Genomic DNA, 17,175 nt, shown 5'->3' with positions numbered 1-17,175 from the left:
GGGACAATTTAGCACGGCCAATCCACCCTAACCTACACATCTTTGGGACACTAAGGGACAATTTAGCACGGCCAGTCCACCCTAACCTACACATCTTTGGGACACTAAGGGACAATTTAGCATGGCCAATCCACCCTAACCTACACATCTTTGGGACACTAAGGGACAATTTATCATGGCCAATCCACCCTAACCTACACATCTTTGGGACACTAAGGGACAATTTAGCGCGGCCAATCCACCCTAACCTACACATCTTTCGGACTGTGGGAGGAAACCCACGCAGACACGGGGAGAACGTGCAGACTCCACACAGACAGAGAGCCAAACCGGGAATCAATCCCGGGTCCCTGGCTCTGTGAGGCGCTAACCCGCCGTGCCACCGTGCTGCCCAAGGGAAGCGGGGCAGAGTTATAAATTTCCAGCCAGATAATTTATAGGAGAGCGAGAGATCGAGAAACACGTCTCTCACACACACACACCCAGAGGAACTGAATGGCCTCCTCCCTGTGATGTTCTGGACAGAGACCAGGGCAACACTAGTTGGATTTTGATCTTCAGTTCTTTCTCGGGGGGGGGGGGGTCTCTGGGCCAGTTCCAGCGTTTATTCCCTGTCCCCTAATCACACCACCACCCCCCCACCTCCCCCCACCCCCCCCAAGAATGTGGTGGGTGAGACGCCTTTTTCCCATCTGACGTGGAAGCTCCACATCCGGCTCCTTTCTGTGAGAGTGAATGCCACACAGCCCCCACCCTCCGGGCGAAGATACTTCTTCTCACCCCAGTCCGAAAAGGTTCCACCACCTTCTCCTCAAACAAAGACACTGGAAGACCCCCGCTCCCAGCGCCTTCTGAGGGAGAGAGTTCCCGACTCCCTCCTAGAGTAAAACATCTCTCCCCGTCTCTCCCCCCACCCCACCCCGCTCACTCCACTAAAAACTCCAGCAGAGACAAGTCTAACCTTTCCAAACCTTCTCCTCGTCGGTCAATCCGCCCGTTCCCAGGGGTCGGTCTGGGAAACCTTCTCCCAACCGCCTCCAACACACGGACAACCCTTCCTTCAATAAGGAGGAGACCGATACTGTACACACTACTCCAGATGTGGTCTCACCAACATCCCCCGGGCTCCAGATGTGGTCTCACCAATGTCCCCCCACACCCCCCCGGACTCCAGATGTGGTTTCACCAACACCACCCCCTCCTCCTCCCCTCCACCGGACTCCAGATGGGGTCTCGCCAACACCCCCTGGACTCCAGATGTGGTCTCGCCAACACCCCCCTCTACTCCAGATGTGGTCTTGCCAACACCCCCCTCTACTTCAGATGTGGTCTCGCCAACACCCCCTGGACTCCAGATGTAGTCTCGCCAACACCCCCATACTCCAGATGTGGTCTCGCCAACACCCTCCCGTACTCCAGATGTGGTCTCGCCAACACCCCCCTCTACTCCAGATGTGGTCTCGCCAACACCCCCCTCTACTCCAGATGTGGTCTCGCCAACACCCCCCTCTACTCCAGATGTGGTCTCGCCAACACCCCCTCTACTCCAGATGTGGTCTCGCCAACACCCCCCTCTACTCCAGATGTGGTCTCGCCAACACCCCCCTCTACTCCAGATGTGGTCTCGCCAACACCCCTCTCTACTCCAGATGTGGTCTCGCCAACATCCCCATACTCCAGATGTGGTTTCGCCAACATCCCCTGGACTCCACGTGGCCTGACTCAACACCCCCCCCCCGTACTCCAGATGTGGTCTCACCAACTTGCCCCATATTCCAGATGTGGCCTCACCAACGCCCCCCCAGTACTCCAGATGTGGCCTCTCCAAAAACCCCCATACTCCAGATGTGGTCTCACCAGCACCCTCCCGTACTCCAGATGTGGTCTCACCAACACCCTCCCGTACTCCAGATGTGGTCTCACCAACACCCTCCCGTACTCCAGATGTGGTCTCACCAACATCCCCCGGACTCCAGATGTGGTCTCACCAACTTGCCCCATATTCCAGATGTGGCCTCACCAACGCCCCCCCAGTACTCCAGATGTGGCCTCTCCAAAAAACCCCATACTCCAGATGTGGTCTCACCAGCACCCTCCCGTACTCCAGATGTGGTCTCACCAACACCCTCCCGTACTCCAGATGTGGTCTCACCAACACCCTCCCGTACTCCAGATGTGGTCTCACCAACATCCCCCGGACTCCAGATGTGGTCTCACCAACTTGCCCCATATTCCAGATGTGGCCTCACCAACGCCCCCCCCCAGTACTCCAGATGTGGCCTCTCCAAAAAACCCCATACTCCAGATGTGGTCTCACCAGCACCCTCCCGTACTCCAGATGTGGTCTCACCAACACCCTCCCGTACTCCAGATGTGGTCTCACCAACACCCTCCCGTATTCCAGATGTGGTCTCACCAACACCCTCCCGTATTCCAGATGTGGTCTCACCAACATCCCCCAGACTCCAGATGTGGTCTCACCAACACCCCCCCGGACTCCAGATGTGGTCTCACCAACCCCCCCCCCCAAATTCCGGTACGACAGGAGCATGACCCCCCCCCCCCACTCTTGTCATCAATTCTCCTCACGATAAGGTTCTATAAGCTTTCCTCATCGCTCGTTGTACCAGCCTTTTGTGATTCACGCACTGGGACGCCCAGATCCCTCTGCACCTCTATCAGGGGGCATAGATTATTCCAATCCCTGTTTGAGGGGTGGATGATTCCAATCCCAGTTGCGGGGGGGGAGCGTGGGGGTGGGGGGGGGGGGAGTGGATGATTCCAATTCCTGTTTGTCGGGGGGGGGGTGGATGATTCCAATCCCTGTTTGTTGGGGGTGGGATAGATGATTCCAATCCCTGTTTGTTGGGGGGGGGGCGGATGATTCCAATCCCTGTTTGTTGGGGGGGGGGGCGGATGATTCCAATCCCTGCTTGTTGGGGGGGGGGGGGGGGGGTGGATGATTCCAATCCCTGTTTGTTGGGGGGGGGGGCGGATGATTCCAATCCCTGCTTGTTGGGGGGGGGGTGGATGATTCCAATCCCTGTTTGTGTGTGTGGGGGGGGGGGTGGATGATTCCAATCCCTGTTTGTGTGTGTGGGGGGGGTGGGCTGGATGATTCCAATCCCTGTTTGTTGCGGGGGGGTGGATGATTCCAATCCCTGTTTGTTGGTGGGGGGGGGTGGATGATTCCAATCCCTGTTTGTGTGGGGGGGTGGGCTGGATGATTCCAATCCCTGTTTATTGGGGGTGGGGTGGATGATTCCAATCCCTATTTGGAGGGGGGGGGGTAAGGGTTTATTAAAGGGTTACACATTACCTGGTGGCACATCCCTGCTGCTGCTGGTGTCGGTGCTGCCTCTCCAGCCGCATAGTCTCTTGCTCAGGGCTGTGGGGTGGGGTAGGCAGCTCTGTCTCCCCCTCCTCCTGGGATCTTCCTACCCCGGCTATTCGGCTGGGAAAGTCTCTTGATAACACACAGAGAGACAGAGGGGGGACCCCAGCCTCATAACCGGAAGGCGCTGCTTGAACTCTGAGCCGGATGTGGAAGTGCCAGGCAGGAGGAGGGGGCGGGGCTGGAGGACCTGCAGTCCTCCACGCACAGCGACACTGGTAGGAGGGGAGGTGGAACTGCAGGAACACAGTCATCCAGGCACAGCGCCACCTGCAGGTGGGGAGGAGAGGCTGATGTCCTCCAGGCACAGCGCCACTTGCAGGAGGGGAAGAGAATCTACACTCATCCAGACACAGCGCCGCTTGCAGGAGGGCAGGAGAATCAACCGTCATCCGGACACAGCGCCACTTGCAGGAGGGGAGGAGAATCTATTGTCACCCAGACACAGCGCCACTTAGAGCAGGGGAGGAGAATCTACAGTCATCCAGACACAGCGCCGCTTGCAGGAGGGAAGGAGAATATACAGTCATCCAGACACAACGCCACTGACAGGAGAGGAGGAGGAACTGCAGTTAGGTTCTCAGTCCTCCACATGCAGCGCCATTCAGAGGCGGAGAGGAGGAACTGCAACCCTTCAGACACAGCGCGTCACTAAAAGGCGCGGAGGAGGAACTACAGTCTTCCAGGCACAGCGCCATTGACAGGAGGGGAGGAGGAACTGGAGTTGGGAGCTAAGTCCTCCCAAACAGGAGGGGAGGAGGAGGAACTGCAGCCCTCTAGTTACAGAGCCACTTGCAGAAGGGGAAGAGGAACTGCATTTAGGAACACAGTGCTCCAGACACAGCGCCACTACCAGACGGGGAGGAGGAACTGCAGCCTTCCAGGCACAACGACACGAACAGGAGGGGAGGAGGAACTGCAGTCCTCCACCCACAGTGACACTAACAGGAGGGGAGGAGGAACTGCAGTCCTCCACCCACAGTGACACGAACAGGAGAGGAAGAGGAACTCCAGACCTCCAGTCACAGCGCCTATTGCAGGAAGGGAAGAAGAACTGCAGTTAGGAACACCGTCCTCCAGTTGCACCGCCACGAACAGGCGGGGAGGATGAACTGCAGCCCTCCAAGCACCGCGCCACTAACAGGCGGGGAGGAGGAACTGCAACCCTCCAGGCACAGCGCCATTGACAGGAGGGGAGGAGGGTCTACAGTCTTCCAGGCACAGCGCCACTAACAGGAAGGGAGGAGGAGGAACTACAGTCTTCAGGGAACAGCGCCACTAACAGGACGGGAGGAGGAGGAACTGCAGTCCTCCTCCTCTTCCCCTCCTGCAAGTGGCGCTGTGCAGGGAGGAGGAGGAACAGTGCAGTCTTCCAAGCAGAGCGCCAACGACAGGAGGGGAGGAGGAACTGCAGTATTCCAGGCACAGCGACATTTATAGGAGGGGAGGAGGAACTGGAGTCCGGAACTAAATCCTCCTGGGTGCCAGGAAGAGGATGTCACTGTCTCAGAGCCTCTAATAGGGACTGTTATTCTCTATAATATACACAGGGACTGCTATTCTCTATAATATACACAGGGACTGTTATTCTCTATAATATACAAAGGGACTGCTATTCTCTATAATATACACAGGGACTGCTATTCTCTATAATATACACAGGGACTGCTATTCTCTATAATATACACAGGGACTGCTATTCTCTATAATATACACAGGGACTGCTATTCTCTATAATATACACAGGGAATGCTATTCTCTATAATATACACAGGGACTGCTATTCTCTATAATATACACAGGGACTGCTATTCTCTATAATATACACAGGGGCTGCTATTCTCTATAATATACACAGGGACTGCTATTCTCTATAATATACACAGGGGACTGCTATTCTCTATAATATACACAGGGGCTGCTATTCTCTATAATATACACAGGGACTGCTATTCTCTATAATATACACAGGGACTGCTATTCTCTATAATATACACAGGGACTGCTATTCTCTATAATATACACAGGGACTGCTATTCTCTATAATATACACAGGGACTGCTATTCTCTATAATATACACAGGGACTGCTATTCTCTATAATATACACAGGGACTGCTATTCTCTATAATATACACAGGGACTGCTATTCTCTATAATATACACAGGGACTGCTATTCTCTATAATATACACAGGGGACCGCTATTCTCTATAATATACACAGGGGCTGCTATTCTCTATAATATACACAGGGACTGCTATTGTCTATAATATACACAGGGGCTGCTATTCTCTATAATATACACAGGGGCTGCTATTCTCTATAATATACACAGGGACTGCTACTCTCTATAATATACACAGGGACTGTTATTCTCTATAATATACACAGGGACTGCTATTCTCTATAATATACACAGGGACTGCTACTCTCTATAATATACACAGGGACTGCTATTCTCTATAATACACACAGGGGCTGCTATTCTCTATAATATACACAGGGACTGCTACTCTCTATAATATACACAGGGACTGCTATTCTCTATAATATACACAGGGGCTGCTATTCTATATAATATACACAGGGACTGCTATTCTCTATAATATACACAGGGGCTGCTATTCTCTATAATATACACAGGGACTGCTATTCTCTATAGTATACACAGGGACTGCTATTCTCTATAATATACACAGGGACTGCTATTCTCTATAATATATACAGGGACTGCTATTCTCTATAGTATACACAGGGGCTGCTATTCTCTATAATATACACAGGGACTGCTATTCTCTATAATATACACAGGGGCTGCTATTCTCTATAATATACACAGGGACTGCTATTCTCTATAATATACACAGGGACTGCTATTCTCTATAATATACACAGGGGCTGCTATTCTCTATAATATACACAGGGACTGCTATTCTCTATAATATATAATATACACAGGGACTGCTATTCTCTATAATATACACAGGGGACCGCTATTCTCTATAATATACACAGGGACTGCTATTCTCTATAATATACACAGGGACTGCTATTCTCTATAATATACACAGGGGCTGCTATTCTCTATAATATACACAGGGACTGCTATTCTCTATAATATACACAGGGACTGCTATTCTCTATAATATACACAGGGACTGCTATTCTCTATAATATACACAGGGACTGCTATTCTCTATAATATACACAGGGGACTGCTATTCTCTATAATATACACAGGGACTGCTATTCTCTATAATACACACAGGGACTGCTATTCTCTATAATATACACAGGGACTGCTATTCTCTATAATATACACAGGGACTGCTATTCTCTATAATATACACAGGGACTGCTATTCTCTATAATATACACAGGGACTGCTATTCTCTATAATATACACAGGACTGCTATTCTCTATAATATACACAGGGACTGCTATTCTCTATAATATACACAGGGACTGCTATTCTCTATAATATACACAGGGACTGCTATTCTCTATAATATACACAGGGGCTGCTATTCTCTATAATATACACAGGGGCTGCTATTCTCTATAATACACACAGGGACTGCTATTCTCTATAATATACACAGGGGCTGCTATTCTCTATAATATACACAGGGACTGCTATTCTCTATAATATACACAGGGACTGCTATTCTCTATAATATACACAGGGACTGCTATTCTCTATAATATACACAGGGCTGCTATTCTCTATAATATACACAGGGCTGCTATTCTCTGTATATACACAGGGACTGCTATTCTCTGTAATATACACAGGGGCTGCTATTCTCTGTAATATACACAGGGACTGCTATTCTCTGTAATATACACAGGGACTGCTATTCTCTATAATATACACAGGGACTGCTATTCTCTATAAATACACAGGGACTGCTATTCTCTATAATATACACAGGGCTGCTATTCTCTATAATATACACAGGGCTGCTATTCTCTATAATATACACAGGGACTGCTATTCTCTATAATATACACAGGGACTGCTATTCTCTATAATATACACGGGGACTGCTATTCTCTATAATATACACAGGGACTGCTATTCTCTATAATATACACAGGGGCTGCTATTCTCTATAATATACACAGGGACTGCTATTCTCTATAATATACACAGGGACTGCTATTCTCTATAATATACACAGGGACTGCTATTCTCTATAATATAGACGGGGGCTGCTATTCTCTATAATATACGCAGGGACTGCTATTCTCTATAATATACACAGGGACTGCTATTCACTATAATATACACAGGGGCTGCTATTCTCTATAATATAGACGGGGTTGCTATTCTCTATAATATACACAGGGACTGCTATTCTCTATAATATATGCAGGGACTGCTATTCTCTATAATATACACAGGGACTGCTATTCACTATAATATACACAGGGGCTGCTATTCTCTATAATATAGACGGGGGCTGCTATTCTCTATAATATACACAGGGGCTGCTATTCTCTATAATATACACAGGGACTGCTATTCTCTATAATATACACAGGGACTGCTATTCACTATAATATACACAGGGACTGCTATTCTCTATAATACACACAGGGGCTGCTATTCTCTATAATATACACAAGGACTGCTATTCTCTATAATATACACAGGGACTGCTATTCTCTATAATATACACAGGGACTGCTATTCTCTATAATATACACAGGGACTGCTATTCTCTATAATATACACAGGGGGCTGCTATTCTCTATAATATAGACGGGGGCTGCTATTCTCTATAATATACACAGGGACTGCTATTCTCTATAATATACACAGGGGCTGCTATTCTCTATAATACACACAGGGGCTGCTATTCTCTATAATATACACAGGGGCTGCTATTCTCTATAATACACAGGGGCTGCTATTCTCTATAATACACACAGGGGCTGCTATTCTCTATAATATACACAGGGGCTGCTATTCTCTATAATATACACAGGGGCTGCTATTCTCTATAATATACGCAGGGACTGCTATTCTCTATAATATACACAGGGACTGCTATTCTCTATAATATACACAGGGACTGCTATTCTCTATAATACACAGGGACTGCTATTCTCTATAATATACACAGGGGCTGCTATTCTCTATAATATACACAGGGACTGCTATTCTCTATAATATACACAGGGACTGCTATTCTCTATAATATACACAGGGACTGGCTATTCTCTATAATATACACAGGGACTGCTATTCTCTATAATATACACAGGGACTGCTATTCTCTATAATATACACAGGGGCTGCTATTCTCTATAATATACGCAGGGACTGCTATTCTCTATAATATACACAGGGACTGCTATTCTCTATAATATACACAGGGACTGCTATTCTCTATAATATACACAGGGACTGCTAATCTCTATAATATACACAGGGGCTGCTATTCTCTATAATATACACAGGGACTGTTATTCTCTATAATATACACAGGGACTGCTATTCTCTATAATATACACGGGGGCTGCTATTCTCTATAACATACGCAGTATATCTCCCCCGCCCTCCACTGTGTTGCCTTCTTAGTCACCTGTCCCGCTGTCTTCAGGGAATCGATGTCCACGCACCCCAGTGTCGCGCTGGTCCTCTGTCCTAGCAGACTAGTGCTCATTATGTATTCCTGTGCGGCCTGCTGTTGCCTTATTTTCTCCTGGCCAACGAAATGCAACGTTCTTTTTTGAAAGGCAGAGGCGGGGGGTGGGGGGTTGGGGGGTGCGAGTGAGTGCCTCTGGAAACACGGCCGATTTGAACAGAGGAAACTCCTGCAAACGGCAAGGGAGATAAATCATCGGAGGTTTGTGTGGCCGCCGCGTAGGCGTGGAGCAGAGAGGTTGGCGAGGATTGGGGTTGTGGGGGGGTTGTTAAAACAAACAGTGGGACTTGGAGAAAGCCTTTTATTTGACATAGTTTTCTGATACATGATTCACTGACAAAGGAGACACAGAATTTTGAAAAAATAATGACTGTACAAGACTATCTCTGACCGCGTAAGCCATTCTCTCAAAGCCATGGCTTAATCCCAAAAGTTTAACCGGGGTGGGGTGGGGGGGGGCAGCGTCTGGAGGCTCAGCGTACAAACACTGCCGTGTGCTCGCCGGGGAGGAGAGAGGGAGGGGTGGCGGGGGTGGGGGGGGGGGAGAGAGAGAACATTCATTTGCAGGGATCCCAGAAATACTGGCGCACACACACACCACACTCGCACACGCTCACTCTCACGCGCGCACATTCTCACACTCGCTCCCGCACGCGCGCACACTCGCTCCCGCACACGCGCACACTCGCTCCCGCACGCGCGCACACTCGCTCACTCCCGCACGCGCGCACACTCGCTCCCGCACGCGCGCACACTCGCTCCCGCACACTCGCTCCCGCACGCGCGCACACTCGCTCCCGCACACGCGCGCGCTCACTCACTCCCGCACGCGCGCGCGCTCACTCACTCCCGCACGCGCGCACGCTCACTCACTCCCGCACGCGCGCACGCTCACTCACTCCCGCACGCGCGCACGCTCACTCACTCCCGCACGCGCGCACGCTCACTCACTCCCGCACGCGCGCACGCTCACTCACTCCCGCACGCGCGCACGTTCACTCACTCCCGCACGCGCGCACACTCACTCGCGCGCGCACACACAAACTCATTCTCTGTGTGTGTGTGTGTGTGTGTGTGTGCGGGGGGGGGGTGGCGGAGTCAGGGCTATGAACACTGTAGATTGGAGGGCGGTGGGGGGGTGGTGCAGACAGAAGTGCAGGAGATTCCAACCCCCCTCCCCTCGGGAAAACAGGAGGAGGAGGAGGAGGAGGAGGAGAGGTAAATGAGGGAGGGGAATTCCAGCCTTGGCGATGACGGTGGGTCAGGGGGTGTCGGATTACCCCCTTACCCCCGACTCCTTCCCTCCCTCCCCTCCCCCCCCCCACCCCCACCCCCACCTCCCCCACCCTCTCAGCGGAGCTGCTGCGGCAGCACGGGGATGTCAATCTCCAGGGTGGAGAGGCGGGACCGCCGGCCGTAGGGGGCCGGGGCCGGGCCCGGCCCCGGGGTGTGGACCGAGCTCTCGGGGTAGGAGGCCAGGGGCTGCCAGAAGGGGGCCGGCAGCGACTTGCAGGCGCAGTACCAGAGGAGGAGGAGGGCGGAGGCCAGCAGCAGGCCGGCCGAGCTGCCCAGCGCCAGGTAGAGGGAGGGCCCGGGCCCCCAGGAGGCGGTGGCGTGCTGGCGGTTCATCTGGGCGGTGTGGAAGAGCAGCCAGAGGCAGGGGGCCAGGGCCAGGGCGGCCGACAGGAAGTAGAGGGCCCCCGACACCAGGTGGCACCCCGCCGTGTTGACCAGGCACTTGACCAACTCCAGGCTGGGGATCTTGGAGCTGCAGGCCGAGTTGCACATGCCCAGGCCGCAGAGGACGGAGGCGCAGAGGGCCAGCAGGAGGGCCGCGGGCAGGGCGAACTGCAGCAGCCGCAGGTCCAGCTGGGTCCAGGGTCCGGTACCAGGCGGCGTCGGTCAGCGCGCACTCCGCCGCCCCTCGAAGCGCACGCAGCGGCTCCACAGCCCGTCCGAGACGCTGACGTTCCGGTCGTTGCGGTTGGAGGAGTAGAGGCGCTGGACGCGCCAGGCCGGCAGGAGGGCGGCGCCCAGGAGTCCCGCGGCGGAGGCCAGACCGCACAGCAGCGCCAGCAGCGTGGCCGCGTGCAGGTCGTGGCACGCCATGGAGAGGCGACACCAGCACACGCCGGCACCTGGACACAGAGAGAGAGAGAGAGAGAGAGAGTCAGAGTCAGAGAGAGAGTCAGAGAGCCGTCACACACGCGCACACAACCCGCCCACAGCGCGGCGACTCCTCTGGCACTCCGACACGCCCACAGCGCGGCGACTCCTGTGGCACTCCGATCTACCCACAGCGCAGCGATTCCTCTGGCACTCCAACCCGCCTACGGCGCGGCGATTCCTCTGGCGCTCTGACCCGCCCACGGCGCGGCAACTCCTCTGGCGCTCCGATCTACCCACAGCGCGGCGATTCCTCTGGCACTCCGATCTACCCACAGCGCGGCGATTCCTCTGGCACTCCGATCTACCCACAGCGCGGCGATTCCTCTGGCACTCCGATCTACCCACAGCGCAGCGATTCCTCTGGCACTCCGATCTACCCACAGCGCGGCGATTCCTCTGGCACTCCGATCTACCCACAGCGCGGCGATTCCTCTGGCACTCCGATCTACCCACAGCGCGGCGATTCCTCTGGTACTCCGATCTACCCACAGCGAGGCGCTTCCCCTGGCGCTCTGACCCTCCCACAGCGCGGCGACTCCTCTGGCACTCCGATCTACCCACAGCGAGGCGCTTCCTCTGGCACCCCAGCCCGCCCACAGCGCGGCGATGACTCTGGCACTCCGACACGCCCACAGCATGGCGCTTCCTCTGACACTCCCATGGTGCGGCGCTTCCTCTGACACTCCCATGGTGCGGCGCTTCCTCTGACACTCCCATGGTGCGGCGCTTCCTCTGACACTCCCATGGTGCGGCGCTTCCTCTGGCGCTCCAACCCTCCCACGGCGCGGCGCTTCCTCTGGCGCTGACCCTCCCACAGTGCGGCGCTTCCTCAGGACAGAATGTGAGGGTGGAACGGTAGAGCGAGTGGGAGTGGGGGGCCATAAGGAGAGAGTGGGTGGAGGGGCCGGAGCAGTGGATGGGGCCAGAGGCAGAGCGGGGAATGGGGCCAGAGGGAGAGGGGGAGGGGACAGAGGGGGAGGGGACAGAGGGGGAGGGGACGGGACAGAGGGGGAGGGGGCGGGACGGAGGGGGAGGGGGAGGGACAGAGGGGGAGGGGACGGAGGGGGAGGGGAGGGGGAGGGGACGGAGGGGGAGGGGACGGACGGGGAGGGGGAGGGGACGGAGGGGGAGGGGGAGGGGAATGGAGGGGGAGGGGGGATGGGGGGCGGAGGGGGAGCGGGGGAGGGGAGGGGGAGGGGGAGGGGGGGACGGAGGGGAAGGGGAGGGGAGGGGACGGAGGGGGAGGGGAGGGGAGGGGACGGAGGGGGAGGGGAGGGGAGGGGACGGAGGGGAAGGGGAGGGACGGAGGGGAAGGGGACAGAGGGGGAGGGGACGGAGGGGGAGGGGGAGGGGACGGAGGGGGAGGGGGAGGGGGAGGGGGGGGACGGGGGGGGACGGAGGGAAGGGGAGGGAGGGGACGGAGGGGAAGGGGAGGGGAGGGGACGGAGGGGGAGGGGACGGAGGGGGAAGGGGGAGGGGGAGGGGACGGAGGGGGAGGGGGGAGGGGAATGGAGGGGGAGGGGGGATGGGGGGGCGGAGGGGGAGCGGGGAGGGGGAGGGGGAGGGGGGGACGGAGGGGAAGGGGAGGGGAGGGGACGGAGGGGGAGGGGAGGGAGGGGAGGGGACGGAGGGGAGGGGAGGGGACGGAGGGGAAGGGGAGGGGACGGAGGGGAAGGGGACGGAGGGGGAGGGGACAGAGGGGAGGGGGAGGGGGAGGGGGGGGACGGGGGGGGACGGAGGGGGAGCGGGGAGGGGAGGGGAGGGGGGGGGACGGAGGGGAAGGGGAGGGGAGGGGACGGAGGGGAAGGGGAGGGGAGGGGACGGAGGGGAGGGGACGGAGGGGGAGGGGACGGAGGGGGAGGGGACGGAGGGGGAGGGGGGAGGGGGGAGGGGAAGGGACGGAGGGGGAGGGGGATGGGGAGGGGAGGGGACGGAGGGGGAGGGGACGGAGGGGGAGGGGAAGGGGGGACGGAGGGGGAGGGGGAGGGGAGGGGACGGAGGGGGGAGGGGGGGGAGGGGACGGAGGGGGGGAGGGGGGGAAGGGACGGAGGGGGGAGGGGAGGAAGGACGGAGGGGGGAGGGGAGGGGACGGAGGGGGAGGGGGGACAGAGGGAGAGGGAGAGGGGGAGGGGACAGAGGGGGAGGGGACAGAGGGGGAGGGGACAGAGGGGGAGGGGACAGAAGGGGAGGGGACAGAAGGGGAGGGGACAGAAGGGGAGGGGACAGAAGGGGAGGGGGAGGGAACAGAGGGGGAGGGGGAGGGAACAGAGGGGGAGGGGACAGAGGGGGAGGGGACAGAGGGGGAGGGGACAGAGGGGGAGGGGGAGGGGACAGAGGGGGAGGGGACGGAGGGGGAGGGGGAGGGGGAGGGACGGACGGGGAGGGGGAGGGGACGGAGGGGGAGGGGGGAGGGGAATGGAGGGGGAGGGGGGATGGGGGGCGGAGGGGGAGCGGGGGAGGGGAGGGGGAGGGGGAGGGGGGGACGGAGGGGAAGGGGAGGGGAGGGACGGAGGGGGAGGGGAGGGGAGGGGACGGAGGGGGAGGGGAGGGGAGGGGACGGAGGGGAAGGGGAGGGGACGGGAGGGGAAGGGGACAGAGGGGGAGGGGACGGAGGGGGAGGGGGAGGGGACGGAGGGGGAGGGGAGGGAGGGGACGGAGGGGAAGGGGAGGGGAGGGGACGGAGGGGGAGGGGACGGAGGGGAAGGGGGAGGGGGAGGGGACGGAGGGGGAGGGGGGAGGGGAATGGAGGGGGAGGGGGGATGGGGGGCGGAGGGGGAGCGGGGGAGGGGAGGGGGAGGGGGGGACGGAGGGGAAGGGGAGGGGAGGGAGGGGACGGAGGGGGAGGGGAGGGGAGGGGAGGGGACGGAGGGGAAGGGGAGGGGACGGAGGGGAAGGGGACGGAGGGGGAGGGGACAGAGGGGGAGGGGACAGAGGGGAGGGGGGGACGGGGGGGACGGAGGGGGAGCGGGGAGGGGAGGGGAGGGGGGGGACGGAGGGGAAGGGGAGGGGAGGGGACGGAGGGGAAGGGGAGGGGAGGGGACGGAGGGGGAGGGGACGGAGGGGGAGGGACGGAGGGGGAGGGGACGGAGGGGGAGGGGGGAGGGGGGAGGGGGGAGGGGAAGGGACGGAGGGGGAGGGGGGATGGGGAGGGAGGGGACGGAGGGGGAGGGGACGGAGGGGGAGGGGACGGAGGGGGAGGGGAAGGGGGACGGAGGGGAGGGGGAGGGGAGGGGACGGAGGGGGGAGGGGGGGAGGGGACGGAGGGGGGAGGGGGGGAAGGGACGGAGGGGGGAGGGGGGGAAGGGACGGAGGGGGAGGGGAGGAAGGGACGGAGGGGGGAGGGGAGGGGACGGAGGGGGAGGGGGGACAGAGGGAGAGGGAGAGGGGGAGGGGACAGAGGGGGAGGGGACAGAGGGGGAGGGGACAGAGGGGGAGGGGACAGAGGGGGAGGGGACAGAGGGGGAGGGGCCAGGGGGAGGGGAGGGGCCAGAGTGGGAGCGGGGGGAGGGGCCAGAGTGGAGCGGGGGAGGGGCCAGAGTGGGAGCGGGGGGAGGGGCCAGAGTGGGAGCGGGGGGGAGGGGCCCAGAGTGGGAGCGGGGGGGAGGGGCCAGAGTGGGAGCGGGGGGGAGGGGCCAGAGTGGGAGCGGGGGGGAGGGGCCAGAGTGGGAGCGGGGGGAGGGGCCAGAGTGGGAGCGGGGGGGAGGGGCCAGAGTGGGAGCGGGGGGGGAGGGGCCGGAGTGGGAGCGGGGGGGGGAGGGGCCGGAGTGGGAGCGGGGGGGGAGGGGCCGGAGTGGGAGCGGGGGGGAGGGGCCAGAGTGGGAGCGGGGGGGGGAGGGGCCAGAGTGGGAGCGGGGGGGAGGGGCCAGAGTGGGAGCGGGGGGGAGGGGCCAGAGTGGGAGCGGGGGGGAGGGGCCAGAGTGGGAGCGGGGGGGGAGGGGCCAGAGTGGGAGCGGGGGGAGGGGCCAGAGTGGGAGCGGGGGGGAGGGGCCAGAGTGGGAGCGGGGGGGAGGGGCCAGAGTGGGAGCGGGGGGAGGGGCCAGAGTGGGAGCGGGGGGGAGGGGCCAGAGTGGGAGCGGGGGGGAGGGGCCAGAGTGGGAGCGGGGGGGAGGGGCCAGAGTGGGAGCGGGGGGGAGGGGCCAGAGTGGGAGCGGGGGGGAGGGGCCAGAGTGGGAGCGGGGGGGAGGGGCCAGAGTGGGAGCGGGGGGGAGGGGCCAGAGTGGGAGCGGGGGGGAGGGGCCAGAGTGGGAGCGGGGGGAGGGGCCAGAGTGGGAGCGGGGGAGGGGCCGGAGTGGGAGCGGGGGGGAGGGGCCGGAGTGGGAGCGGGGGGGAGGGGCCGGAGTGGGAGCGGGGGGGGGAGGGCCGGAGTGGGAGCGGGGGGGGAGGGGCCAGAGTGGGAGCGGGGGGGGAGGGGCCAGAGTGGGAGCGGGGGGGAGGGGCCAGAGTGGGAGCGGGGGGGAGGGGCCAGAGTGGGAGCGGGGGGGAGGGGCCAGAGTGGGAGCGGGGGGGAGGGGCCAGAGTGGGGAGCGGGGGGAGGGGCAGAGTGGGAGCGGGGGAGGGGCCAGAGTGGGAGCGGGGGGAGGGGCCAGAGTGGGAGCGGGGGGGAGGGGCCAGAGTGGGAGCGGGGGGGAGGGGCCAGAGTGGGAGCGGGGGGGAGGGGCCAGAGTAGGGGCGGGGGGGAGGGGCCAGAGTGGGCGTGGGGCCAGGTTAGTCCTACTTAGGGGCGGGGCCAGGAAGAACGTCACAATGTCATGTAGGGGCGGGGCTACAGGCAATGGGCGTGGTTAGTGTGGGGACGGAACCAGGGCGTCGCAGCCAAGGCAAGTGGAGGGCGGGGTCTACGCGGGGGGGCGGGTCCATCAGCTACGTCAAAAAGCTGTGCGGGGGAGTGGTCAGATGGGCGGGACTTTGTCGTCACAGGTGGGCGAGGCGATTTGTTTGACGGGGGAGACGTTTGAGGTGGGGGGGGGGTGAAATGGAACATTCCGGCTCCATCTCTGAGGAGGGGAGACAGCCGCTTCCACAGTCAGCTCACCTAAAGGCGACAGCTAGAGGGAGGGAGAACCTTCAAAATATAACAGAGAGAGAAGCTGACCTTTCCTTTTCTCCTCGGCTTCAACTCCAGCCTTCGCCTCCTCGTCCTCTTTCCTGTTTGGGCCTCACACCGCGAATAATAAAAGGGGGAGGCAGGATGGCCGCCGTCCTCCCCGAACCAGCCCCCTCTCGATGCCCATTGGTTAGCCGCACTGTCCATCAGCCCGCAATCCCCGCCTCACCTCACTCTTGATTGGTCAGCAGGGCCTTCCCATTACGTCGGAGGCCATCCCTCCAGCCGATTGGTGGGCAGCCTCATCGAGGCGAAACTTGATTGGCCGGCACAGCCGCCGTCAGGCTGTGATTCCCGTCCTCAGCCGCCACACTCTCTCCTGGATCATGAATGGTCCACATCCCTGTCCGTCAGACCGAATCCCCGCCTCCCTCGCTTACGATTGGTTTGTCGTCGCGCCGCCCTCATCATGATTGGCGGAGGTCGCTGTCTGTCAATCATAAAGCCCGCCCCCATACAAATCCCGCCCTCTCCTCTTTGGCCTCCCACTCTCTTCATCCTGATGAGTTCGTGCTGTCACTCACCCTCGCGCCCCCATTGTTCGACGTGTCCCTGCTGATTGGACCACCATGAGGGTCCCGCCCACATCCCGCCACATGATTGGTGAAGCTGACTGTCAATCACGAAGGGTGGGTGTTCTTCGTGGTCTCCACGGTAACGGCCGGCCATTCCCTCCTCCTGATTGGTGAAGTGAGTTGTCACTCAGGGAGGCCACCGCCCCCCGCCAACGACTTTCTGATTGGTGAAGCTGGCTGTGGACCCCGGTGGTGAGGGCACAAGGGTTGCCAGGGTGATGTGTGGGCGGTGCTGGGTTGCCAGGGTGGATGTGTGGGCGGAGCGGGACTGGAG

At 59.3% G+C, this 17,175-nt stretch overlaps 1 protein-coding gene across 1 annotated transcript; it reads right to left on the bottom strand.

The window, feature by feature from the left end:
- Positions 1-10,398: 10,398 nt before the first annotated feature.
- Positions 10,399-16,431, bottom strand: cldn12 (claudin 12). The gene is given in 4 exon segments (XM_080185145.1): positions 10,399-10,925; positions 10,927-10,973; positions 10,976-11,191; positions 16,315-16,431. Coding segments are annotated over 3 exon segments (756 nt in total). The 5' UTR covers positions 11,163-11,191; positions 16,315-16,431; the 3' UTR covers positions 10,399-10,403.
- Between the last annotated feature and the right edge of the window lie 744 nt (positions 16,432-17,175).

Source organism: Carcharhinus amblyrhynchos, unplaced genomic scaffold (genome assembly GCF_965287045.1).
Source record: "Carcharhinus amblyrhynchos unplaced genomic scaffold, sCarAmb.v2.hapA chromosome_1283, whole genome shotgun sequence".
Classification (NCBI taxonomy): Eukaryota; Metazoa; Chordata; class Chondrichthyes; order Carcharhiniformes; family Carcharhinidae; genus Carcharhinus; species Carcharhinus amblyrhynchos.
Note: the sequence above shows the minus strand (reverse complement) of the source record. Positions and strands in the feature narration are given on the sequence as shown.